The following is a 26,083-nucleotide window of genomic DNA, read 5'->3' on the forward strand; positions in this document are numbered from 1 at the left end:
GTTTATGAGTATCTCTACACACCAGCTCGTACACTCAGATCTTCTGGTACTGCTTTCTTCACCCCAGTTCAGATCATCCTCAGACAGTGGTTCATTGTAACAGCTCCAGAACTTTGAAACTCACTTCCTCAAAGTCTGCATGATCTCACATTTGTCTCGGCCTTTAAGACACAAATCAAAACCTGCCTGTTTCTCAGTGATTTGCTTTTCTCTGAATTTCAATAATTTTTATATATAAACCAGCCTTGTGAGGAAGAAGCTATAAAAAGGAAACTTATTTCTATTAAAAACACATTTTTATTAAAACAAATAGTGCCTGGTTGGGTGGACAACAGAGTGATGCATCAGGGTTTTCAGCTTAATGAAAGTGGCTGATAGAGTCAAGAGTTCTTTAGAGTCGCTGAATCAGAAACATTACATTTATCCAAAACTGAATAAAGATTTGATTTTATTGGGACAGAGTTGAACTGTTATCCATGTAACGACTTGTTTATGGTTTTATTTGTATATTTGTTATTTTTCTGAGTTTGTATTGGTTCATTTATTTTCTAATAATGGAAAGTTTTATGGACTATAATCTTGTTTGGTATGACTTTTTGAAAAATAAATAATTGTGTCATCATTAAAATTTTTACAATAAAACCTCAAAAAATCATGACACAAAAGTGGAAACACTGCAGTTAATCAAATCTACAAGCTTTATTTTTAGAAGAGAAATAAACAACATTGATTCCAGTGAATTACAGATCAAAGAGCTGTTTAAATGTTTATTCTTTGCTTGAAAAAACAGGAAAATAACATAATAAACAATGAAAGACTGTAGATATTAATACTGAAACTCTTTATTGTGATGATGAAGTGATGAGATGAAGATCAGAGCATTAAGCAGAGCCATGTTATAGCTCACTGAAGATAAAAAGGAGCTCCAGCAGCTCCACCACACGCGTGGACGCTCACTGCCCAGTGCATTGCTCTCTGCTCAGGGTTTGGCTGACAGGAGTCTGGGAGTCCTTGGTGGCCTCACAGGTCACTGTCTTCTTTAGCCACTGGTCCTCCTGGAGGGTCAGGGTGCTGCTCCAGCTGTAGAGGCCGTCGTCCTTCTGCAGAAGCCCGGGGCTCTGGCTAACCCCCGAGCTCCAGCTGCTCCCGTCCACCTTCCAGCTCAGCCTCCAGTCTGAGGGGAAGCCCTTGTTGGCCAAACACACGAGTGTGGCCTTCCCCTGCTGCAGCTCCACGCTGGAGGGGGGCAGGACCGTGAGGGTGGGCGCGGCCACACCTAGGACACACACACAGTTTCATTTCCCTTATTTCTAACAGAGCACAACTGAGTTCAGTGATGCATTAAAAACCAAACTCTAATTACAACCTTAAACTCAACCGTTTCACACACAAACTCATATTTCCAATCACATTCATAGCTGCACTTCATTTCCATTTTCATTAGAAAATATTACTGAATTTCACTCAGTAAAACTCGGACATTCTGCACATCCTGTGATGGGAAATTTGAAATGGAACATGATTTTATTTCCTCCAAAACAATAAATAATCCCTAAATAAATGGAGCTGCAGTCTCCATGTACTATGGCTTCAAAGCTTTAGAGCAGAAAACGCCGCTCATAATAACCTCCACATTGTGGCTTCCAGATGGAGACAGAACTGCTGTAATGGAGCCCAACACTGACACTACAATCCAGCTCTACATCTGATCTTTTTAGAGAAATGTCATTACTGAACACTTCACAGGAAACCTTTAGGAAATATTAGTGTTTTAAAGAAAAGAAATCCAGTTCAGAAACAGGAGCTCGTGGTAAAGCCTAAAGCTCCACGCTCGCCACACTTCAGCCAAGTTCTAATGAAATACATTCAAATTTGGATCAGAACTGATTTAGAAGAACATCAAGTACGTCTGCTCTGTTGATCCATAATCATTTTAATAAAAGATTCCTTTTGAATAAGGAGGAAAAGTGGACTTACTTCCAACTGACAGTTTGGTTCCTCCACCAAAAGTCCACCACAGTGATACAAACTGGTTTACTGGCTGTACAAAAACCTCCTGCTCTAAACACGCCGCTCTCTTCAGCCTCTACATGCACTATTTCTGACCTATAATACAATATTAATGGGTTCTACAATCATCTAATGATGGACTAAACTACACAGTGTAGATCTGCACACGTTCTGCCTTTTATTCCCAACAAGGATTATTTTATAAGCAGTGAAATATCTAAACTGAAGACAAACTGAACTTAATATACAGTTTTACATTGGTAGAAAATGTTCTAGATAAAAGTTCTTCTAAAAGTTTTAGATGAAAAGGTTCTTACTGTTTTCATTGTTTCCTCAACCAGAAAGTCCTCCAGCCCTGATCCAGACAGACTGGGTGGCAGTCATAGCTGCAGAGACCCTCAAATGAAAGGCAGAGACAATTAGAACTCCACAATAAGAGACTTTACATCAGGTATGTTTGATTCATTGAACAAGTCCTAATAAAGGATTGGTAATGTTTAGCAGATGTTAGTAATGCTTTACAAAGGCATTATTGGTTTACACTTTACATCAGGTATGTTTGATTCATTGAACAAGTCCTTATAAAGGATTGGTAATGTTTAGCAGATGTTAGTAATGCTTTACAAAGGCATGATTGGTTTACACTTTACATCAGGTATGTTTGATTCATTCAACTAGTCCTAATAAAGGATTGGTAATGTTTAACAGATGTTAGTAATGCTTTACAAAGGCATTATTGGTTTACACTTTACATCAGGTATGTTTGATTCATTGAACTAGTCCTAATAAAGGATTGGTAATGTTTAACAGATGTTAGTAATGCTTTACAAAGGCATTATTGGTTTACACTTTACATCAGGTATGTTTGATTCATTGAACTAGTCCTAATAAAGGATTGGTAATGTTTAACAGATGTTAGTAATGCTTTACAAAGGCATTATTGGTTTACACTTTACATCAGGTATGTTTGATTCATTGAACTAGTCCTAATAAAGGATTGGTAATGTTTAACAGATGTTAGTAATGCTTTACAAAGGCATGATTGGTTTACACTTTACATCAGGTATGTTTGATTCATTGAACAAGTCCTAATAAAGGATTGGTAATGTTTAACAGATGTTAGTAATGCTTTACAAAGGCATGATTGGTTTACACTTTACATCAGGTATGTTTGATTCATTGAACAAGTCCTAATAAAGGATTGGTAATGTTTAGCAGATGTTAGCAATGCTTTACAAAGGCATGATTGGTTTACACTTTACATCAGGTATGTTTGATTCATTGAACTAGTCCTAATAAAGGATTGGTAATGTTTAACAGATGTTAGTAATGCTTTACAAAGGCATGATTGGTTTACACTTTACATCAGGTATGTTTGATTCATTGAACAAGTCCTAATAAAGGATTGATAATGTTTAACAGATGTTAGTAATGCTTTACAAAGGCATTATTGGTTTACACTTTACATCAGGTATGTTTGATTCATTGAACAAGTCCTAATAAAGGATTGATAATGTTTAACAGATGTTAGTAATGCTTTACAAAGGCATGATTGGTTTTTATTAAGTTTGAGGGTGTTTTTTATGAAATGTATGTGTATACACTCATTGCTTATATTTGCAATTGTAAATATAGGAGGACTTACAAAAAAAAGTCACATTTGCATTCACGCATATGCATCATGAAATAAAGCTAAAAGAAGAGAGGTTGAAGGTACGTAAATAATTTCATCAAGCTGCCTCATCCAGGCCTGATTGTTATGCGAGAATGGTACGTATGATTCCTTCTTGAATACACGCATAAGAATATGTTACAGGTTAAATTATATTGTATATATTATTGAGCTTTAATACAGGGCCAAAGATGAACCATCAAAAACAAGCAACTAAACATTATTGACTGAAATGGAATTAAGCAAACAGTGTTAAGTAGAAGTAAAAGTCTTTAACTCTCTTAACTAATGCATTACTTCATGTTAACTAATGCATTACTTCATGTTAACTAATGCATTACTTCATGTTAACTAATGCATTACTTCATATTAACTAATGCATTACTTCATGTTAACTAATGCATTACTTCATATTAACTAATGCATTACTTCATGTTAACTAATGCATTACTTCATATTAACTAATGCATTACTTCATCTTAACTAATGCATTACTTCATGTTAACTAATGCGTTACTTCATATTAACTAATGCATTACTTCATGTTAACTAATGCATTACTTCATGTTAACTAATGCATTACTTCATGTTAACTAATTGTGACGACCCCCTGTGCTCCCTTCAGGTACTAGTTTGCCAGTGCACGGGCGGAGCTAGGCCTGATTAGTCTAATTAGATCATTGAGGGCACCTGGTAAGAGGTATAGCTTAAACGGTGGTGGATCTGTCCCTCTAGAGAGGCACCTTCTTTCTTTGTGTAGGCACGGTTTATTTTCTTTTTTTTTAGGCTCTTTGATTTATCCGTCTTTCCCCGCCCTCCCTTCTCGCTCTCTTCTTTTCTTTTGCCTCTACATATATCATCTACTGACACAACCATACATCCACTCATTCATGACTAACACTGCATTCATACCCTAGACAGAAAAGTATTCTTTGGTTTAAAGTCAACCTTTCGTGTTGTGTCCCTCTTCTTATGTTGCGGGGTGTGGACGAGCCCATGCCGTAACATAATTGGGACCTCGTCCGGGATCTCTACATAGGTGGTGACATGGGACCATAGACTCACGTGCATCCAGGTGAGCTTAATTCTGTTGGCTGTGCAGCTAAGGTTAGTCTCTGGTCAGGATTCAGGCAGAGTGCTTCAGCTGGGGTTTCCCTTCCATCGGAGCACTGTTTGTTTTTTTTACTTTCTTATTTTAGTTTGTTGTTTTGAGGGGTAATCCTGGTCCGGAGTTTTGTACTCCTGCCGGGGGCACGCTTCGTGCAGGTTACTGCAACGTGTTCAGCGTTAACCAGCCGCCCCGAGGCCAGCAAGCCCTGGAAGACTAGCTAGGCTAGTTGTTCAGGACACTGGAGAACTGCGGGGAACTTTCAATGGCTGCCAACCAAGGCTTCGACTGGATGTACGTGACGTATTTGGGATCCACCTTTGAGTAGGTGAGTGGAGTGTTTTGTGTAGTTGGTGATGTTTAGCGTTCGCTGTAGTAGCAGCTTTTTTTCGCTTCGTTTGTTAATAACGCATTGATCTTTTTTTTCTTAATTCGTGCGTTTGGTTATTTTGTGTAGCTAAACTTTAGTGTTTTAGGTTACACAAGCGAACGTTTAGGCTATTTAAACTCTGTATTTTGTTGTAGAGGCAATTTTGGTTGCAATTAAGCCTTTGTAACTTGGCCTGTAGTAAACTGTAGTGAATGAATGCTTGAATTTGAAGTGTTCGTAGCAGGCCTAGGTTTGTATTCGGGGAGGAGTGTCACCAGCTGTTTTGTGTATTAGGGTTGTAGCCTAGTGCTGGTGTTTGATTGCATATTGTATGCTGGGTTGAATCATTATAGCCTTTGTTTTGTGCCTATATACATATATTTATTTGGTTAGTTTTTGTGCCTCAGTAGTCTTGGTTTATTGAGTAGCCACACTAGTAGCTTTTATGTGGAGTGGGCGCCTATTAGGGGGATAGGTAGCTTAGCGCTTAGCTACAGCGTGTATTTTTAGTGTGGGTTGTGTTAGCTGGACTTTTGTTGAGCGTGTTATCTTCATTGTTGAATTATGGCAACTCCTGAAGAGTTTTTTGCTAGTCCTTCTGAGGAGTGTTTGTCACGTTTAACTAAAGATCAGCTTTGGAAGGTGGCTGGACACACTGGGGTAAGGAAAACATATGATAGGGTTATGCGCAGGTTCTTTTGGCCCAAGTTGAAGCGGGATGTGTCTGCTTTTGTAAGATCTTGTCATGTATGCCAAGTAACTGGCAAACCTAATCAGAAGATTCCTGTAGCCCCTCTCTGTCCTATTCCAGCAGTTTCCAGTCCATTTGAGCATTTACTTATTGACTGTGTGGGGCCATTGCCCCGATCTAAAGCTGGGCATTTATACTTGTTAACAGTAATGTGTCAGTCTACGCGATATCCTGCAGCTTACCCTCTCAGATCAATCACTGCAAAATCTGTGCTTAAGGCTCTCACTAGTTTCATGTCTATCTTTGGTATTCCCAAGGTCATTCAAAGTGACCAAGGGACTAATTTTATGTCTAAACAATTTGCTAGGGCTTTACGTCAGTTAAAAGCTAAACATAACGTATCTAGTGCTTATCACCCTCAAAGTCAGGGCGCCCTTGAACGTTTCCATCAAACCCTGAAGTCTCTCTTAAGGTCGTACTGTGTTGAGCTTGGGGCTGATTGGAAGGAGGGGTTACCCTGGCTACTTTTAGCTATTAGGGAGGTTATACAGGAGAGTACTGGCTTCAGCCCTAACGAGCTTGTTTTTGGACATGTAGTGAGGGGGCCAACAGCTGTTGTAGCTGATGTGTGGTGTGCTGCAGAAGCACCAGTCAATGTCTTGGATTATGTCTCTGGCTTTAGGTACCATCTATATGAGGCAAGGGCTGCCGCAAGGCGTAGATTGGGGAAGGTACAGTCTAGAGCGGTACTTCCGGGTTGCGAGAGACACGCTGGCGCGTTTGGCTGCCGCTTCTCCCCTGTTAAATTTATGTTGAATTAGGTTTAGTTTTTGTTTTAGTTTTTTAGGTTATTTTTAAGTTAAAATTCTACTCGTATTGCTCACCCTGGATTAGGATCTTGTACTCTGTGGGTGACATTTGTTCCCTTGGGTTTGTTTCGTCTGATCTTTTCACCTGTGGCGTGGGCCGGCACCGGTGTTAACACTTGGATTACTCGCCCCTGTCCTGACTCTGCTCGTGCTGCTGGGATTGCCCACTGGACTTCGGGAAGCATTGCTGGCCCGGCGTCTCTGTTTTGGCTCTTACAGATCGTCTGATCTTTTCACCTGTGGCGTGGGCCGGCACCGGTACTTGATTACCCGCCCCTGTCCTGACTTTGCTTGCGCTGTGGGGATTGCCCACTGGATTTCGGGAATCATTGCTGGCCCGGCGTCGCTGTTTTGGCTCTTACAGACCGTTTGATCTCTTCACCTGTGGCGTGGGCCGGCACCGGTGTCAACATTTGGATTACCCGCCCCTGTCCTGACTCTGCTCGCGCTGTTGGGATTGCCCACTGGATTTCGGGAATCATTGCTGGCCCGGCGTCTCTGTTTTGGCTCTTATGGAGGCTTCCAGCATGGCAGTAAGGACATTAAGGTACTCTTTTATTGAACTATATGTTCTACAAAACACTCGGTGTAAACCCCCGGACTCGCTTTATCATCTTCGCAACCTCGGCATTTTGCGGAGACCTAAATACTCTCACCGTGGTTCAGGCCGGACTTTTATGTATAAGCAGCACGCGAATACTATTTCTACACTCTGGACCTCATGTCGTCGTACGATTGCTATGGGAATATCTACTCGAGCTAGTGGTCGGATACTGCACTACGTTAAAACCGTAAATCTGCCTGCTTTGAACACTGATTTTAATGTTAACTGTGCTTTACTGAATGTGCGCTCCCTTAATAATAAAGCACCACTCATTGCTGATGCTATTGTGGAGCGCAATATTGACCTGCTGTGCTTAACAGAAACTTGGCAGCAACCCAATGATTATTTTGCGCTGAATCAAACTTTACCAGCGGGCTTCTTATATGTATGTCAACCACGTTTAACAGGTCGGGGTGGGGGACTTGCGGTGGTCTACCGATCTAATCTTAAAGTTAGAACGATCCCACTTCCCCCTCTGACCTCATTTGAATGTCTTTCATTGCTCATCACTGCCTCTAGATCTGTTTTAATTCTGCTCATATACCGACCACCGAAAATGTCGCCTGTTTTTATTTCTGAACTCTCTGACATGCTCTCTTCTTTTATACCTGTGTACTCAAATTTGCTGCTGCTTGGTGATTTTAATATTCATGTTGACTCCGAAAGCTGCTCATTTGCCAAAAGTTTTTTAGATCTTCTTAATTGTTTTGACATTGTTCAGAATGTGAATTTTCCTACCCATAACAAAGGTCATGTACTGGACATTGTCTGCTCTACTGGCATAACTCCTACTAACCTGCATGGAGTTGAGCTGTTTATATCTGATCATAAGGCTGTGTTTTTTAATGTTGTTCTACCATGTTTTCAGCGTGGGCAGCGCAATTCACGACAGTTCTCATTCAGAAATACAAAAAACATCTCTCCCTCTGTCCTTATGGACATGCTCAGTCAGATAGATCACTCTGACTTTAATAGTGACAATGTAAACCAGCTTGTGACTCACTATGACATTACCCTCTCTGCTATCTTTAATGAATTGGCACCATTAAAGACTCGCAAAGTATCTTTCACCCAGTCTGCCCCCTGGTTTACACCAGAGTTGCGCAAGCTAAAGTCTGCTGGTCGTCTGCTTGAGCGTCGCTGGAGGAGAACTGGCATGATGGTGCATGCCCTCGCTTATAAGGATCATGTTGGTTACTATAAAGAGGAGCTGCAAAAAGCAAAAACACTTTATTTTTCAAATGTCATTCAGTGCTCCACTGATAATCTGCGAGGTCTTTTTCAAACAGTTAATAAGCTGATCCGCCCTCTGAATTGTTTTCCTTTAACACCTTCGGCTGATCTCTGTTCAAAGTTTATTAATTTTTTTAATCTGAAAATCGACTCTATTTACTCTCAGTTTGCTTTTACGCGGCCTATATTGAATCATCAATCTCTCTCTGTTCAATTCTCTGGTAGTTGCCTTTCTAATTTTTCTACTGTTAATGAGAGTTTTGTTGGTGAGCTTATTATGAAATCTAGAGCCACTACATGTCAGTTAGACCCCATTCCAACACAGTGGGTGAAATCTTGTCTCCCTGCTATTTGTCCCCTTATCACCAAGGTCATAAATGCATCACTCACTGCAGGCTTGGTCCCTCCCTGTTTGAAATTAGCTGCTGTTACTCCTGTGCTAAAAAAACCTGGCCTTGACCCTGAGAATTTTGCTAACTTTAGGCCCATTTCTAATCTTCCACTCCTGGCCAAAGTATTAGAGCGAACGGTTGCTTCTCAGCTACACGAACATCTGGAATCGAATGATTTGTACGAAGTGTTCCAGTCTGGTTTCAGGAGGAACCATAGCACAGAAACGACTCTACTCAGAGTTGTGAATGATTTGTTATTAGCTGCTGACCAGGGGATGCTAAATGTATTGATTCTTTTAGACCTGACTGCTGCGTTTGATACTGTTTGCCATAACCTGCTACTTACCAGGCTTGAGACACTTATAGGTATAAGTGGCACCGCTCTTTCCTGGTTTAAGTCCTACCTATCTGATAGGCAGCAGTTTGTTTCTATTGGTGGCTACAAGTCTGATTTGTGTGCGCTGTCCCGTGGTGTCCCCCAGGGATCTGTACTTGGCCCTCTACTTTTCATTTTATATATGCTTCCACTTGGCAACATCATTAGAAGGCATGGGCTCCAGTTTCACTGCTTTGCGGACGATGTGCAGATCTATGTTTACTCTAAACCATCTCATACCTGTCCGCCTGCTGTGCTAAGTGACTGTTTACTTGATGTACGTGCCTGGCTGGTTGAAAACTTTCTAAGCCTTAATGGTACTAAAACTGAGGCCATACTGATTTCCTCTCCTGCTACTGCCAGAAAGCTCAGTAGCCTTGCTTTCTCTATACCAGGGTTTGTTGTCTCCTCCTCTGCTCAGGTTCGAAATCTGGGTGTAATTTTTGACACAACACTGTCGTTCGAACCCCACATAAAAAATGTCTGCAAAACAGCCTTTTTTCATTTAAAGAACATTTCCAGAATTCGCCCATTTCTGTCCTCTGCTGCTGCTGAGATCATTACTCATGCATTCGTGACCTCTAGATTAGACTATTGTAATGCAGTGTTGCATGGTCTCCCTACCCGGCTTTTAAACAGACTGCAGTATGTGCAAAACTCTGCTGCTAGGGTGTTGACCCATAAAAGATCTTGGGAACATATTACACCAGTATTGAGGGATCTCCACTGGCTTCCAGTCCAGTTTAGAGTACAGTATAAAATACTGGTAACTGTTTTTAAATCTCTCCATGATCTTGCCCCCACTTATTTGGGTAATCTACTTCAGATGTATGTTCCAACTCGCACTTTACGCTCCTCTTACTCTCATCTCCTAATTGTGCCTTCTACAAAATTCCGTACTCTAGGTGATAGAGCGTTTGGTGTTGCTGGCCCAAAACTCTGGAATGGGCTTCCACTACAGCTCCGTACATCATCATCTCTATCATGTTTTAAAGCCGGTCTTAAAACCTATCTCTTCCAGCTAGCATTTGAGTGAGAATTTCTCTCGAACTTCTATTTATTTTAGTTAAGTCTTTTATTATTGTTTTATTTTTATTGTTGTTATTTTATATATTTTTTTTTTCTTAGTTTATTTTATATATTGTTATAAATCTTAATGTATTATCTGTTTTACTTTTTTTGTATTGTACAGTGTCCTTGGGTCTCTTGAAAGGCGCTTTATAAAATAAAAGTATTATTATTATTATTATTATTAGAATGCAGACCTTGTTTAATAGGAAAGCAGAACACCGTAAGTTTCAGCCTGGTGACCTGGTGTTGGCACTGCTGCCCTTGTTGAACAGTCCATTTCAAGCTAAGTTCATGGGTCCCTACAAGGTAGTCAAATGCTTGCCCGATCATAATTATTTGTTGAACACCCCTGATCGGCGTAAAAAGGGGCAGGTTTGTCATATTAACCTTTTAAAACCATATTTTCCATCTGTTGGTTTACCCCGTGCTGTGCCTGATGAGGGTTCTAGTGAGTCAGTTGCTGTGTCCACTGTGTTTAAGGATTGCTGTCTAGGTTCTGTCAGTGAGGAGTTGGACGAAGGGGTGAGTGGGCCACCACAGGAGATTGTGGTGGGGCGTCTTAGGAACGCTGAGATTCTAGCAGATTTGTCACCACATCTTTCTCACCTCTCTACTGAGGAGAGAAATGACCTTGTTAGTTTGATTCATTCTTTCCCTTCTCTCTTTCCAGATAGTCCCACTCGTACCTCCTTGGTTGAGCACGATATTGATGTGGCTGGGGCGTTGCCCATTCGACAACATGCCTATCGTGTAAATCCCACGAAGAGGGAATTGTTGCGTAGGGAAGTGGACTATATGATAGCTAACAATCTTGCTGAACCTAGTTTCAGTGCTTGGAGCTCCCCCTGTTTGCTGGTTGATAAACCAGATGGTACGTATCGCTTCTGTACTGATTATAGAAAGCTGAATTCTGTTACCAAACCGGACTGCTTTCCCTTACCTAGATGTGATGATTGTGTCGATCGTGTAGGGTCAGCAACGTTTGTTAGCAAGTTTGACCTTTTGAAACGGTACTGGCAGGTTCCTTTAACAGCTAGGGCGAAAGAGTTGTCTGCTTTCATAACACCTGATAATTTCCTGCAGTACCAGGTTATGCCTTTTGGGGTCAGAAATGCTCCATCTACCTTTCAAAGACTTGTTAATTGTGTTCAGGCTGGTATGTACGGTTGTGATGCTTATTTGGATGATTTGGTATTTATAGCGCCACCTGGCTTGACCACATTAACCAAATTAAGGAACTGTTTGCTCATCTCTCTGCAGCCAACCTAACAATCAATCTTGCAAAGTGTGAGTTTTGGAATGCCAGGGTTACCTATCTTGGTAAGGTGGTTGGGGGTGGACAAGTTCGGCCTGTAGAAGCGAAGGTTGAGGCCGTTTGTAACTTTCCCGTGCCAGGAACCCGGCGGGAGCTCCGGAGGTTCCTGGGAATGGCTGGCTACTACAGTAAAAATGTAGTAAAAATTTTGTTTCTTTTACTGCGCCCCTAACTAATCTTCTCAGTCCTAAGGTCCAGTTCCAGTGGTCTAGTAGCTGTCAGGAAGCATTTGATAATGCAAAGCTCCTTTTAGCTACCTCTGCTGTGTTGCAAGCACCAAACTTTGACAAGCCCTTCTGTCTTGCTGTGGATGCCAGTGAGAGTGGTGCTGGTGCTATTTTGTTACAGTGTGATTTGAATAGTGTAGAGCACCCAGTATGCTACTATTCTAAAAAATTTAACTGTCACCAGCAGGCCTACTCTACTGTCGAACGAGAGGCACTTGCATTAATTCTTGCCATTCAACATTTTGAAGTTTATTTGGGGTCTTCTTCAACTCCAATAACTGTATATACTGATCACAACCCGTTGGTCTTTATTGACCGAATGAGGAACCAGAATCAACGCATAATGCGTTGGAGTTTAATTCTTCAACACTACCCACTCAAGATTCAGCATATCAGAGGCAGGGATAACATCATCGCTGATGCCTTGTCTAGAGCTTAGTAATTTTGTCTTTTTTTTTGTCTTAATTTTATTTCTGTTTTGCACCCGTCTTTCTTTCTCCTAGGCGCCAGGTTGGAGGAAGATGTGGTGTGTTTTTGATGGGAACACAATTGAATTGTTTTTTTTCTCTTTGAGGTTTTTTTTTTAACAAACCTCTTTTTAGTGTGGGAGGTGTGACGACCCCCTGTGCTCCCTTCAGGTACTAGTTTGCCAGTGCACGGGCGGAGCTAGGCCTGATTAGTCTAATTAGATCATTGAGGGCACCTGGTAAGAGGTATAGCTTAAAAGGTGGTGGATCTGTCTCTCCCAGAGGCACCTTCTTTCTTTGTGTAGGCACGGTTTATTTTCTTTTTTCAGGCTCTTTGATTTATCCGTCTTTCTCCCCCCCTCCCTTCTCGCTTTCTTCTTTTCTTTTGCCTCTACATATATCATCTACTGACACAACCATACATCCACTCATTCATGACTAACACTGCATTCATACCCTAGACATTTTTGGATTGGTTCATAGTTTTAAATTAATAAAAGTATTCTTTGGTTTAAAGTCAACCCTTCGTGTTGTGTTCCTCTTCTTATGTTGCGGGGTGTGGACGAGCCCATGGCGTAACATAATGCATTACTTCATGTTTAAATAATGCATTACTTCATGTTAACTAATGCATTACTTCATGTTAACTAATGCATTACTTCATGTTAACTAATGCATTACATCATGTTACTTCATGTTAACTAAAGCATTACTTCATGGTAACTAATGCATTACTTCATGTTAGTTAGTCGATACTTAATGTAAAGTGTTACTGAGTGTTTATTTCAGTAAAACCACTTCACTCAAATTTTACAGCATGAAGACCTTCAGACTCCTCCAGTAATGTTCAGAGACAGACATGAAGTTCAGATCTTTACTGAATTCTCTGTAAACCTGAAACACTAAACTATGGAAACAGAATGTCTGTTATAAGCTTTGAACATCTGAGTTTAAGTCAGAGCTGCTATAAAACTCTACATGTGCACAACCGTTAGCTTGGAGCTAACATTACATTACAAACTGCTTAGATGTGCTAAACTAGACGTCCACATGAACTGATTCAAATGAATCCTGTCCCCTCAACATTTAACGTCTACAGCAGATCACTGTTCCTGTTATTGATTTATTGATTTATTTATGACTGATTTTCTACAGTAATGACCTGAACTGAAGGTCTAGCTCTAAAAGTCACAGTTCAGGACTGAGTTCTATAGTTCTGAGTTCTATCATCACTTCATTGGCTACCTATTAAATTCCGTATTGATTATAAAATCCTTTTATTGACGTATAAAGCCTTACATGGTCTCGCTCCTGAATACCTGCAAGAACTTATTTCTCATTATGAGCCATCACGACCACTCAGATCCCAGAGCGCTGGCTTATTAATAGTCCCCAAAATTCAGAAGGTTTCAGCTGGGGGAAGAGCTTTTTCTTATAAAGCCCCCAAACTCTGGAATGACCTTCCAGAAACTGTTCGGGACTCAGACACAGTCTCAATCTTTAAGACTAGGCTGAAAACTCACTTGTTCAGTTTAGCTTTTGGTAAAAGATAAAGATAAGGCAGCAGATCCAGGGGTCCATGGACACAGGGAATTATAGTAAACTGAGGCGCTGGTGCTGTCGTCCCGCTGCTCGCACGCGGTCACTCAGGTTTGTGGACGGTGGAGTGGAGGGATGCCAGACTGTCTCAGAGTGCTGCCGTGTCTGTGTGTCCTTCTGGTTCTCTCCTGATAGTTAAGCTGTCATAGTCAGATCTGCCGGAGTCGTTAGCCACACTCTGTAAATGTTTACATTCCCTGTTTATGTACAAACGGATAGAACAAAACTAATTCCATTTACCTGCTTTCTTTCCGAGTATACAATCACCCATATGTCCGGCTGGACACTGAAGGACGACCGACTGCCAAGCCCTCCTGCTACCCACTTCAGACCAGCTGCCCACGCCCCAACCACCTACCTCGGATGAGCTGCCCACCCTACGCTGATGTTCCCATAGACTCCTAGCTATTCATAATACCAATATAACTGCTGTTAATATTAGTAATATAATCACTTGTAGGTAGTCTGACCAGAGGAGGATGGGTCCCCCCTGGTGAGCCTGGTTCCTCCCAAGGTTTCTTCCTCAGTTCTGAGGGAGTTTTTCCTTGCCACTGTTGCCTCTGGCTTGCCCAATGGGGGGTTTCTGTACATTCTTAGAGTTCGCTTGAAACTTTTTCTTTTCTGAAATTCTGTAAAGCTGCTTTGTGACAACATCCGTTGTAAAAAAGCGCTATACAAATAAATTTGATTTGATTTGATTTGATATAGAGAAACTCAGAGTTCTGATATATTTTGGATCTGATCTTTTTATTTACTCCTATTTAATTTATAGTTTTACTGCTACTTCAGTCATGATTTGACTGAAGTATCAACACTTTCACTGGAGTCTGATTTGAAGCTCCTCTTTCTCTCTCAACACCTTTCACACTACACGACTTACACTGTTGTTCTGTGTTCCTACAGTGCAGAACTTCCCAAGAGTCTAACTGGACCTGATGGACACAGTGGTCAGCAGCAGCTGGTTTGCTGTTGAAGTGATCCACTATGGAGTCTGACTCCGAAGTCAAAGATGTTCCCAATCTAAAAACAGCATAAATGTTGTGACTGGCAGCGCTGTTACTGACCAGCCTGACCACCCAGCCCTCTACACACTGAGCTCCACCAGCTCAGAGGACTGTATGCTGTGCACTTCATCTCTGGCTAAGTCTTATTTCTAGTATATGTAAATATTTATACTGTAACTGTTTATTTAAGATGTTACCTGAATGTTATGCTGCTCCTCTGTACCTGCACTGTAGACTTTATATACTGACCACTGTTTACACCACTAGTACTTCTGCATTTACTGGACTGCAGTTCACCAGCACATTTCTGTCTATATACCTGATACACTTGAATATCTGACTATGCACTAACTGTCTATACGTCCAGTACACCTATAACACTCGCCTACGCACATCTTGTCTACGTTGGACACCTGTACCTACTGACCGCACATTCTGTCTGTGTTTTACTGTCTTTAGTCTCTGCCCTGTTTACTATGCATCTTTTATTACTGCACTGGAAAAGTCGCCCCATAGTGTTTCATTATACTGTACTACCCTGTATTGTATAATGACAATAAAGTTGAACTGAATTGAATTGAAATGAATTGAATGATGAAGTTAAACACAGAAAAAAAGAAACAGTAAAATGTAGATTCATATACTGACCTTTGTGCATATCTAAAGTAAAGATATTATGGTTTGAAAAAAGCTCAGGGGAGTTTATTTTATATTGATATTTATTTTAGTACATGTACTTGAGTGTTGAGTCCCGGAGGACACAGTGTCCATGATTTCCAAAAAGAATGACTGGTCCCACTTTATATTATGTGTCCATAATAACTGTGTAGTTACATATAAATAACATATGTAACAACAATGTAACTACATATGATTTAATCACCGTTACGAATTGATTAGAGAAGCACAAGTTGTGTAATTACACACGTGTATCACCTTCAGTTTGCCCCATGTAATTACACAAGTGTATCTTGATAGTCGTAACAGTCTATTCTCACTCATGTAATTACATGAGGGTAATAACAAGTGTAATTACATTTGTAATTAGACTGGAACAGCAGTTTAGTTCTGGTCATGTCCAGCAGTAAAAGAAAGTATGGAATAACTTGCAGTAACACATTATTACACTGGACCAGCCAGCTTTCCTAACATTTAGATAATATCTATGCTGCTAGTGCCGTGACACTGTAACCAGTTTCAGCTTTAAACCATTCTGCAATGTGGGCTCGCCAGCGAGCGTCTGGTGGCCGGGCATTAACTCATGGTGCCCGGCCAGGCCCAGCCCGAAGGGGTTACATGAGTCCCCCCTCCCATCGTCCCACCACCGATGGGAGGGGCAGTAGTAGGGGTTCGGTGCGTTGTGGATCAGGCAGTGTCCGAAGGCGTGGGCCTTGGCGTTCTGATCCTCGGTTGCTGAAACTGGCTTTTGGAACTTGGAATGTTACCTCACTGGTGGGGAAGGAGCCTGAGTTGGTGTGCAAGGTTGAGAGATACCGGCTAGATACAGTCGGGCTCACCTCAACACACAACTTGGGCTCTGGTTCCAATCTCCTTGAGAGGGGCTGGACTTTATTCTTTTCTGGGGTTGCCCATGGTGAGAGGCGGCAGGCTTTCTCATAGCCTCTCAACTCGGTGCATGTATGTTGGGGTTTTCTGCGGTGGATGAGAGGGTAGCTTCCCTACGCCTTCGGGTTGGGGAACGGGTCCTGACTGCTGTCTGTGCTTATGCACCGAACAGCAGTTCAGAGTACCCAGCCTTCTTAGAGTCAACGCTCACGTGGGCAATGACAGTGTGACCTGGAGGGGTGTGATTGGAAGGAATGGCCTCTCTGATCTGGACTTGAGTGGTGTTCTGTTTTTGGACTTCTGTGCAAACCACAGTTTGTCCATCACGAACACCATGTTTGAACACAAGGATGTCCATAAGTGGACATGGAACCAGGACACCCTAGGCCGCAGTTCAATGATTGACTTTGTATTTGTGTCATCGGACTTGCGGCCATGTGTTTTGGACACTCGGGTAAAGCGAGGAGCTGAGCTGTCAACTGACCACCACCTGGTGGTGAGTTGGATCAGGTGGTGGGGCAAGATGCCGGTCAGACTGGGCAAACCCAAACGTATAGTGAGGGTTTGCTGTGAACGTCTGGCAGAAGAACCTGTCAGATTGATCTTCAACTCATACCTCTGTCAGAATTTTGACCAGATATCGGGGGAGGTGGGGGACATTGACTCAGAATGGGCCATGTTCCGCTCCTCCATTGTTGAAGTGTCCGACTGTAGTTGTGGCCGCAAGGTAGTTGGTGCCTGTCGGGGCGGTAATCCTCGAACCTGGTGGTGGACACCCCAGGTGAGAGATGCCGTCAAGCTGAAGAAGGAGTCCTACCGGGCATGGTTGGCCTGTGGGACACCAGAGGCAGCTGGCAGGTATCGACAGGCCAAGCGATCTGCGGCTTCAGTCGTCGCCAAGGCAAAAACTCGGGTGTGGGAGGAGTTTGGTGAGGCCTTAGAAAGTGACTTTAAGTCAGCTCCGAAAAGATTCTGGCAAACTGTCAGGTGACTCAGAAGGGGAAAGCAGTGTGCCACTAGCACTGTATATAGTGGAGATGGTGTGCTGCTGACTTTGACTGAAGATGTCATTGGGCGGTGGAAGGAATACTTTGAGGACCTTCTCAATCCCACCGACACGTTCTCCAGTGAGGAGGTAGAGTCTGGAGACACAGGAATAGGCTCGTCCATTACTGAGGCCGAAGTCATTAAGGTAGTTAAAAAGCTCCTTGGTGGCAAGGCTCCAGGGGTGGATGAGATCCGTCCCGAGTTCCTCAAGGCTCTGGATGTTGTGGGGCTGTCTTGGCTGACACCTTTTCAACATTGCGTGGACATTGGGGGTGGTGCCACTGGATTGGCAGACTGGGGTGGTGGTGCCTCTTTTTTAAAAAGGGGGACCGGAGGGTGTGTTCCAACTACAGGGGAATCACACTCCTCAGCCTCCCTGGTAAGGTCTATGCAGGGGTACTGGAGAAGAGAGTCTGGCTTATAGTTGAACCTCGGATTCAAGAGGAGTAGTGCGGGTTCCGCCCTGGTCGTGGAACATTGGACCAACTCTTCACCCTCTCCAGGATTCTGGAGGGCTCATGGGAGTTTGCCCAACATGTCCACATGTGCTTTGTGGATCTGGAGAAGGCATTCGACTGTGTTCCCTGAAGTATTCTGTGGGAGGTGCTTCGGGAGTACAGGGTACATGGTTCTTTGCTACGAGCCATTCAGGCCCTGTACAAACAAAGCAGGAGCTTGGTTCGTATGGCTGGCAGTAAGTCAGACTCGTTCCCAGTGAGAGTTGGACTCCGTCAGGGCTGCCCTTTGTCACCGATTCTATTCATAATTTTTATGGATAGAATTTCTAGGCGCAGTCAGGGGATGGAGGGTTTCTGGTTTGGTGACCTCAAGCGGCCGGGATGAGAATCAGTACCTCTAAGTCCAAGACCATGGTTCTCAGGCGGAAAAGGGTGGAGAGCCCTCTCTGGGTCTGGGATAAGCTCTTGCCTCAAGTGGAGGAGTTTAAGTATCTCGGGGTCTTGTAAACGAGTGATGGTACAAGGGAGCGGGAGATTGACAGGCGGATTGGTGCTGGGTCAGCAGTGATGAGGGCTCTTTACCGGTCTGTTGCGGTAAAGACAGAGCTGAGCCACAAGGCAAAGCTCTTGATTTACCAGTCGATCTACTTTCCTACCCTCACCTATGGTCATGAGCTTTGGGTAATGACCGAAAGAACGAGATCGCGAATACAAGCGGCCGAAATGAGTTTCCTCCGCAGGGTGTCTGGACTCTCCCTTAGAAATAGGCTGAGAAGTTCGGTCATCCGGAAGGGACTCGGAGTAGAGCCGCTGCTTCTTCACGTTGAAAGGAGCCAGTGGAGGTGGTTCGGGCATCTGGTTAGGATGCCTCCTGGAAGCCTCCCTTGTGAGGTGTCACAGGCAAGTCCACCATGGAGGAGACCCCGGGGAAGACCCAGGACATGCTGGCATGACTATATTGCCCAGCTGGCCTGGGAGCGCCTCGGAACCCCCCCTGGAGAGCTAGTGGAAGTGGCTGGGGAAAGGAAGGTCTGGGCCTCATTGCTTAAGATGCTGCCCCCGCGACCCGAGCCCCGTAGAAGCGGAAGATGATGGATGGCTGGATGGATGGATGGATGGAACTGTCCACTTATTTTAAAGTGTAACTTTTACATAGTTACTCTGGAATAACTGTTTCATTATATTTCTCCAAAGAATTCCAGTGGATAGAGACCTTTGTGGTATCCAAGTTATACAGAATTTCAAATGTTTTCATGAATGTACATTTTATCACAGAAAACACACAAAATTAGATTTGACATCTTTATTGCAAGTCCTTTTAAATCAAACTTCTCAAATCAAACAGTTCTTAACCCTGAAGAAGTCTTCTGTAAGGGGGAGCGAGGAGGCGGATGCACACGCTGAGATAAGCGAGATTTATTATGGGCAAATTCAGGGTCATAGTCAAAGCGGTCCAAGGTCGAAGACCCAACACGGATAGAACGAGGGTAAGACATGATAGACGGCAGAACACAGACAAGCACATTCAACAGAGACCGGTACAATCATACAAAGACTGGCAAACACAAGGGGCAAATCCAGGGCTTAAATATACAGAACAATGAGGGATAGGTGAACACAATCAGGGGCGGAGCAACCAAACAGGGGGCAGGACTTAAAACAAAACAAAAAGGCACATGGAGTGGGAGGAGCCAATCGTGACAGTACCCCCCCCCCCAAAAGGCACGCTCACCGCAGCGTGCAAAACAGAACAAACATGACAAAGCAAAACCCAAAAACAAGACAGACCCACAACTAAACAAGGATGGGCACAGACACAGAAGCCAGAGCAGAGGCAGAAACGGGCACAGAGGCAGAAACGGGCACAGAGGCAGAAACAGAACGGGCAACAGGAACAGACACAGACGGAGACACACCAGACACAGGAACAGATGAAACAAAACGAGGACGAAAAATGGAGGGAGGAAGAGGAGGCACAACACAAAATAATGCAGAACGAGAGACAACCAGAGACCGAAGAACACTAGACAGACCATGCAAATGACAGGGGAACAGGAATCAAGACAGACACAGGCACAGAAACAGGCACACAGACAGAAACAGGAACAGAAACAAAAGGAGACACAGGAACGGGAACCACAATAGGAATGGGAACTGACACAGACACAACAGCAGGGAACAGGACAAAACCAGGGACCGAACAGGGCAGAAACGAAGGAACAGAAACAGAAGGCACAAAAGGAGGAACAGAAGGACCACGGGGAACAGCGACAGGAGAAATGGGAGGCCCACGGGGAACAGATACAGGCAAGGGCGGGATGGGCAGGAACAAAGGGGATGTAATGTCCACGGGGGCAGGCAGAGTAGAGAGAGATGAAGATTTTGTCTCCTTTACAGGAAACAACAGCTGAAGCCTACGCATCATATGGCAAGTCTCTTGTAGTCTGAGACTGCTCTGATACCTGAAAGGCGGGTCCGGAGGCGTGGTGACTGGCGGCGGGTCCGGAGGCGCAGGCTTGCCGCGGGGTGCAGCCACAGGATCAGGAGCTCCGGCTATGGACAGCGGCTCCAACCTGATACGGAACGCACCCGGCTGCTCCCAAGGCTCACTCGAGCAATTGGCAGCTCGCAGTGGCTCTTGAATGCGAGCCGAGTACCATAGAAAGGGTTACCTGTATGTTGCAAGCATCTAACCACGTCTTGCACTGCAGGCCGCTCCTCCCTGCAGTGTTGCTCAAGACGGGCAGACCCAAGGCGCTTACCTGAGCTCTCGTCGGCAAAACACAAGGAGGGAAGGTCCTTTGCCTTCTTACGAGACTGGCGAGACGCTCGTGTTCCTTAAAATATTATCTTTATCAAACATCTAACTAAGTTCACAGAAGAATAATGTCTCACATTTTACAAATTATTCTTCTCAGCTTGATGATCAGTTATTTAACTTTCACTGATCTTAAAAAATAAATAAAGCAAAGAGCAAACCATAAACACAACACAACAAAGAAAGAATCCACCAAAGGAAAAACTGATAACGGCCTGTTTGATTGATTTATTTCAATCTGTAAGTAATTGGGAGCATCAACCCTGCACTCTTTGGTGCATTTATGGCAGACCGGACATCTGCTGTAAGTGCTTCCTGACACCAGACCGCTCGTCCGGCTCCAAGCAGAGAATGACCAGCGCTTTCTAAAATAAAGCAGTGCTGCGAAACCACTTTGTGAGTGAGGCGTTTGTTTTAAAGCTGCTTCACTGCATGCGACCATCTGACAATTGCGGATAGACGCCTAGAGCCCACACAGGTGAGACCACCACAGCTGGAGGCGGCGTTTTGGAAATGGCCGGAAAACCTCGTCTCACCTGTTTACATAGAAGTCACTGGAGACGACTGATGATGTCTCTGGTGCTTGAAGGGTCGTCCCATTCCATAGGGGGAAGATTTCAACCACTAGCCCTTCTAACACCGTCTCAAGAGGGAGGGTTACCCTCAAAAATAAGGGGTAGGGGTAGAAATAAGAAATGGGACTGGGCCTTAATTAATAAAGTGACCGGAAGGTATAAAACAGGTCTTACATACTTAACGTGGGAGTTCACTGAGACCTGAATAACACTAGTGTTTATGGAGTAGTGCATGGTCATGAGGTCACAGATCAGCCTGATGTTTATTAGGTACAGGATTATCTCAGTTCCAGCCCTGAAAGCTCTACAGTCCTCATACTTTTGTAATCTTAGTCCAGCACACTGGACTAAACCCATGAAGGGCTTTAGAATTACCTGATGAGTTTAATGAGGGACGAGACACTACGACTACGAAGCAGCACTAAAGGAAGAAGTGAAACCAGCCCCCCCACAGCCCACCCAGCTGAACACAAACAAGCAGTTTTAAGCAGTAAACAGTCAGACAGAGAGAGAGAGAGAGAGAGAGAGAGAGAGAGAGAGAGAGAGAGAGAGAGAGAGAGAGAGAGAGACAGAGAGAGACAGAGAGAGAGACAGAGAGAGAGAGAGAGAGAGAGAGAGAGAGAGCAGTGGGGTGGAACTCAGATCTGCATGAACAGGCCTGAGTCGTCCTCTTTCTCCCAGAATAGAGCAGCACTTTCACCAGATGTTCAGCTTCATTCAGCCAAACTCCCTCAAGATCAACACACAGCACTGCACTGAATCTCCAGCTGAACTCCCTCTCTAACAACACTGACCATCACCATTCATCACAGTAAAGAACTCAGACTGAACTCAAAAGAACTGGAAACTATGCAGCAGCACTAATGCGTTCTAGCACTGGAGAACATTCACTGGTTCCTCTTTCCACAGTGGAACAACTAGAACTTTCCTAACTCCTAATCTAACTACCATCAGATGAAGTGTCATAGAAACAGTTCAAACCTCTCATTAAAACCTGGGAATGTCTTCATCCAGGAGAACCTCACTGACCTCAGACCAGCTGGTCATCATGATCTGCAGCTGATAATGAGGAGATTAAATGAATCTCCTGTTTAAATAGAATAAAAGTCTCTTTTCACAGTGAGTTTGGTTCCTGCACTGAAAGAGAACCACAGTGCTACATTTCAGTGAAGTCATTATACATAAACCTCCATCACTCATCACTGTTCACCCTGAGCTCTTCTACACTCATCAACTATTGATGAGCTTTAGAAATGAACGTCTAACACTGAATGAACAGAACTGAGCTGATACTTTTTAATCAGATCTAAATAATCAGATGTGTTTATTATGGAGGTGTTTGGTGAGTCCATTTGAAAAGATGCTCCACTTTGCATGATCAGCCCACGCTTCAGTGCTCTGCTAGTGTTTATAGTCCTGTGAGTTTAACACTTCATGACTGAGAGCTGCTGCCCCACAAACTTCACCCACAGCAACCATGACTTTGGTCTCCATCTTCATCTGGATGCTCACCCTCTGGACTCAAGGTAAAAGTAAAAATTTACTTTTGTAAAACTCATTATGTAAAGTATGAACCTTAAATGTCTATATTTCTTTTGAAATGAATTTTTATTTATTTTATTTTTTTTTAGGATCCAGTGGTCAGGTGACTGTGACTCAGACTCCAGCAGTGAAAACTCTTTCTCCAGGAGACTCAATTACCATCAGCTGTAGAACCAGCACTGCACCAGCCTGTTCTCCTCCTTGTATCTCTTGGTATCATCAGAATTCTGGAGAAGCTCCTAAACTCCTGATCTACAGGGCTACCAGTAGACAGTCAGGTATTCCAGCTCGTTTCAGTGGCAGTGGATCTGGATCTGACTTCACTCTGACCATCAGTAATGTCCAGACTGAAGATGCAGGAGATTATTACTGTCAGAGTGAACACAGTGGCTACGTGTTCCCACAGTGTTTTGTAGGTGTACAAAAACCCCCCTCAGTCCAGCTGCACAGAGACTGCACTGCTGCAGCTGGACTCTACTGCAGGTGCTGAGGGGGTGGATGGACACACACAATAACACACTCTGTGGAATTCAGGACTTTAGATGGAGTTTGTTCTTCTGTTCATTAGACTGGAAATGCTTTGTGATTTTAGGGGTTTATTTCCTGATCTCCACAGGTCTGGAACTAGCTGTAGAGTTCAGCTCCAGTCTCATTTATTCTAAAGTTTATTATAAGGATCTGGACAGATTATGAAATGGATGTTTCTCTCAGTCCTGAGAAAGAGGGAGTCCCTGAAGAAGTCCTTCAACAAACTCAGACTCATCAGCTTTTAGTAGGAGATCATATTCAGAGGTCAGTAGACTGTAATAACAATTGTCACTTCAGCCTAAAAATAATTAAATGCCTTAAATGTTTTCATTCATCTAAATTAAGGACTTCAGCTGTTTTTTTGTCACCTGACATTCAGGCTCTCCAATAATATTCAGATTTAGGCATTAAGTTCAGATCTTTATTGAAGTGTCTGCAAACCTTAAACACAGACAGTAAAAACATGTAAACTATGTCTGTTATAAACTTTGAAGATCAGGGTTTAATTTAATTAGAGCTGCTATAAAATCTTCATGTGCAGCACCGTTAGCTTAGCACTAACATTACATTACAAACCCCTTAGAGGTGCTGATCTCACAATCTAGACTTTTTCATGTGATTTAATCAAAATTAATCCCGTCCACTCAACATTTAACATCTACAGCAGATCACTGTTCCTGTTATTTATTTATTCATGATGGAGTTTTGACATTAATGACCTGAACTGGAGGTCCAGCTCTGAAACTCACAGTTCAGGACTGAGTTCTATAGAGAAACTCAGAGCTTGAGTAGATTTTAGATCTGATACGTTTTTACTCCAGTTGTACTTTTACTGCTACTTCAGTCATGATTTCACTGAAGTATCAACACTTTCACTGGCGTCTGATTTGAAGCTGCTCTTTCTCTCTCAACACCTTTCACACTACACGACTTACACTGTTGTTCTGTGTTCCTACAGTGCAGAACTTCCCAAGAGTCTAACTGGACCTGACGGAAACAGTGGTCAGCAGCAGTTGGTGTGCTGTTAGACAGAGTGACCCACCATGGAGTCTGACAGGCAGAGTGACCAGCAGGGGGACCCACAGCCCACCTCAGCCCCTCCCAGCAGCCTCCTGGAGATCCACCCTCCCACACTGATCAATAAAACTCCCACTACTGATCCTGGAGTGTGGAGCTGGGAGGCGTGCAGGAACGCTGCTGTGGGGTTTCTCACTGGCCATGTTCCTGCTGCACCATTACTCTCTGTACACTGTGATAAAGAGCCCAGGAGAATCAGCTGGAGCTTCATTCCCCACTGCACTTATTACACTGTTTATACTCCCATTACTTCCCTCAGAAGAACCTCACTACATGGTCTTCTACAGGGCCATCAAATTTTGCTGATATTTCCTTTCAGCACTTCTGTCAGCATGAACAGCAGCACCTACTGCCCTGACTCAAAGTTTCTGGTCTTTACATTCTTTCATCCCTGGCTTTCTGTGTTTTGTCTGTGTTGGGCTTTTTTTAGGTTCTCCTCAGTTATGGTGTCATCTTCATCCTCCACACTGTCTCTTTTTCAGGTGATTTGCAGTGCTGCTTGAAAATTTGTGAACCCTTTACCATTTTTTGAATTTCTACATAAACCTGAACTAAAATATCATCAGATCTCCATTTAACCTGGAACAATAAACAAAGAGAATGCAACATTATTTAAACGTTAAACGTTACATCTCTCATTTAAACCATAAAAATACATTTTTGCCTGATTTGTACATATAACATTACATCAGTGGTCTTCTGGCTCATCCAGGTGGTCTTGTGGAAACTTCAAACAGGCAGAAATGTTCCTCCTGGAGAGTAATGTCTTTCTCCAAGCTGTAATTTCTCACATACTGTTCTACTTCTTTACTTGTCTGATGATGGACTCATGAACACTGACATTAGCCTGTGTGAAAGAGGCAACAGATCCTTAAATACTACCTGTAGGTTCTGTGTGATCTTCCAGACTGTTCTACATCTACAGTGGTGTTGAATTTCCATCATTTGTACGTCTGGCTGAAAGTGGCTCAGTAAAGTCCAAACTCATCAGTAATAGTTTTGAAAGCTCTTTTATTCTTTTGAGCAGTGGAAAATAATGTTCTGAGGTCTTTAGAAACCTTATTTGACCAAGACATGGCATGCAGTAACAGAAGTGTGAGTTAAAGCCCAGACTTTGATAGTGAAGACTCCAATTAACCGAACATCCTTACCCTAATAATCACCTGTACCAACGTGAAAATTCTAGAGGTTCACATACTTTTGCCAACGAGATTTAATGTTGAATGACTTTGTTCAATCAGTGGATGTGTAAGGGGGAGCGAGGAGGCGGACGCATACGCTGAGATAAGCGAGATTTATTATGGGCAAATCCAGGGTCGTGGTCAAAACAGTCCAGGTTCATATAGCCGATGCGGACGGAACGGGAAACAGACATGACAAAAAACCAGAGCAACCAGCAAACAGACATCAAACAAAGACCAGGTACAAAGATACAAAAGATGCAAAGACTGGCAAATGCAAGGG

At 43.2% G+C, this 26,083-nt stretch overlaps 1 protein-coding gene across 1 annotated transcript; it reads right to left on the reverse strand.

The window, feature by feature from the left end:
• Positions 1–938: 938 nt before the first annotated feature.
• Positions 939–24,762, reverse strand: LOC119264328 (T cell receptor beta chain MC.7.G5-like). The gene is made up of 5 exons (XM_037542786.1): positions 24,696–24,762; positions 20,842–20,916; positions 20,542–20,716; positions 1,978–2,084; positions 939–1,276 (listed from the first exon to the last, which is right to left on the reverse strand). The coding sequence occupies exons 1-5, from the start codon at positions 24,760–24,762 to the stop codon at positions 954–956; spliced, it is 747 nt and encodes a 248-aa protein (XP_037398683.1). The 3' UTR covers positions 939–953.
• Between the last annotated feature and the right edge of the window lie 1,321 nt (positions 24,763–26,083).

This window comes from Pygocentrus nattereri, chromosome 11 (assembly GCF_015220715.1).
Source record: "Pygocentrus nattereri isolate fPygNat1 chromosome 11, fPygNat1.pri, whole genome shotgun sequence".
In the NCBI taxonomy this organism is placed as follows: domain Eukaryota; kingdom Metazoa; phylum Chordata; class Actinopteri; order Characiformes; family Serrasalmidae; genus Pygocentrus; species Pygocentrus nattereri.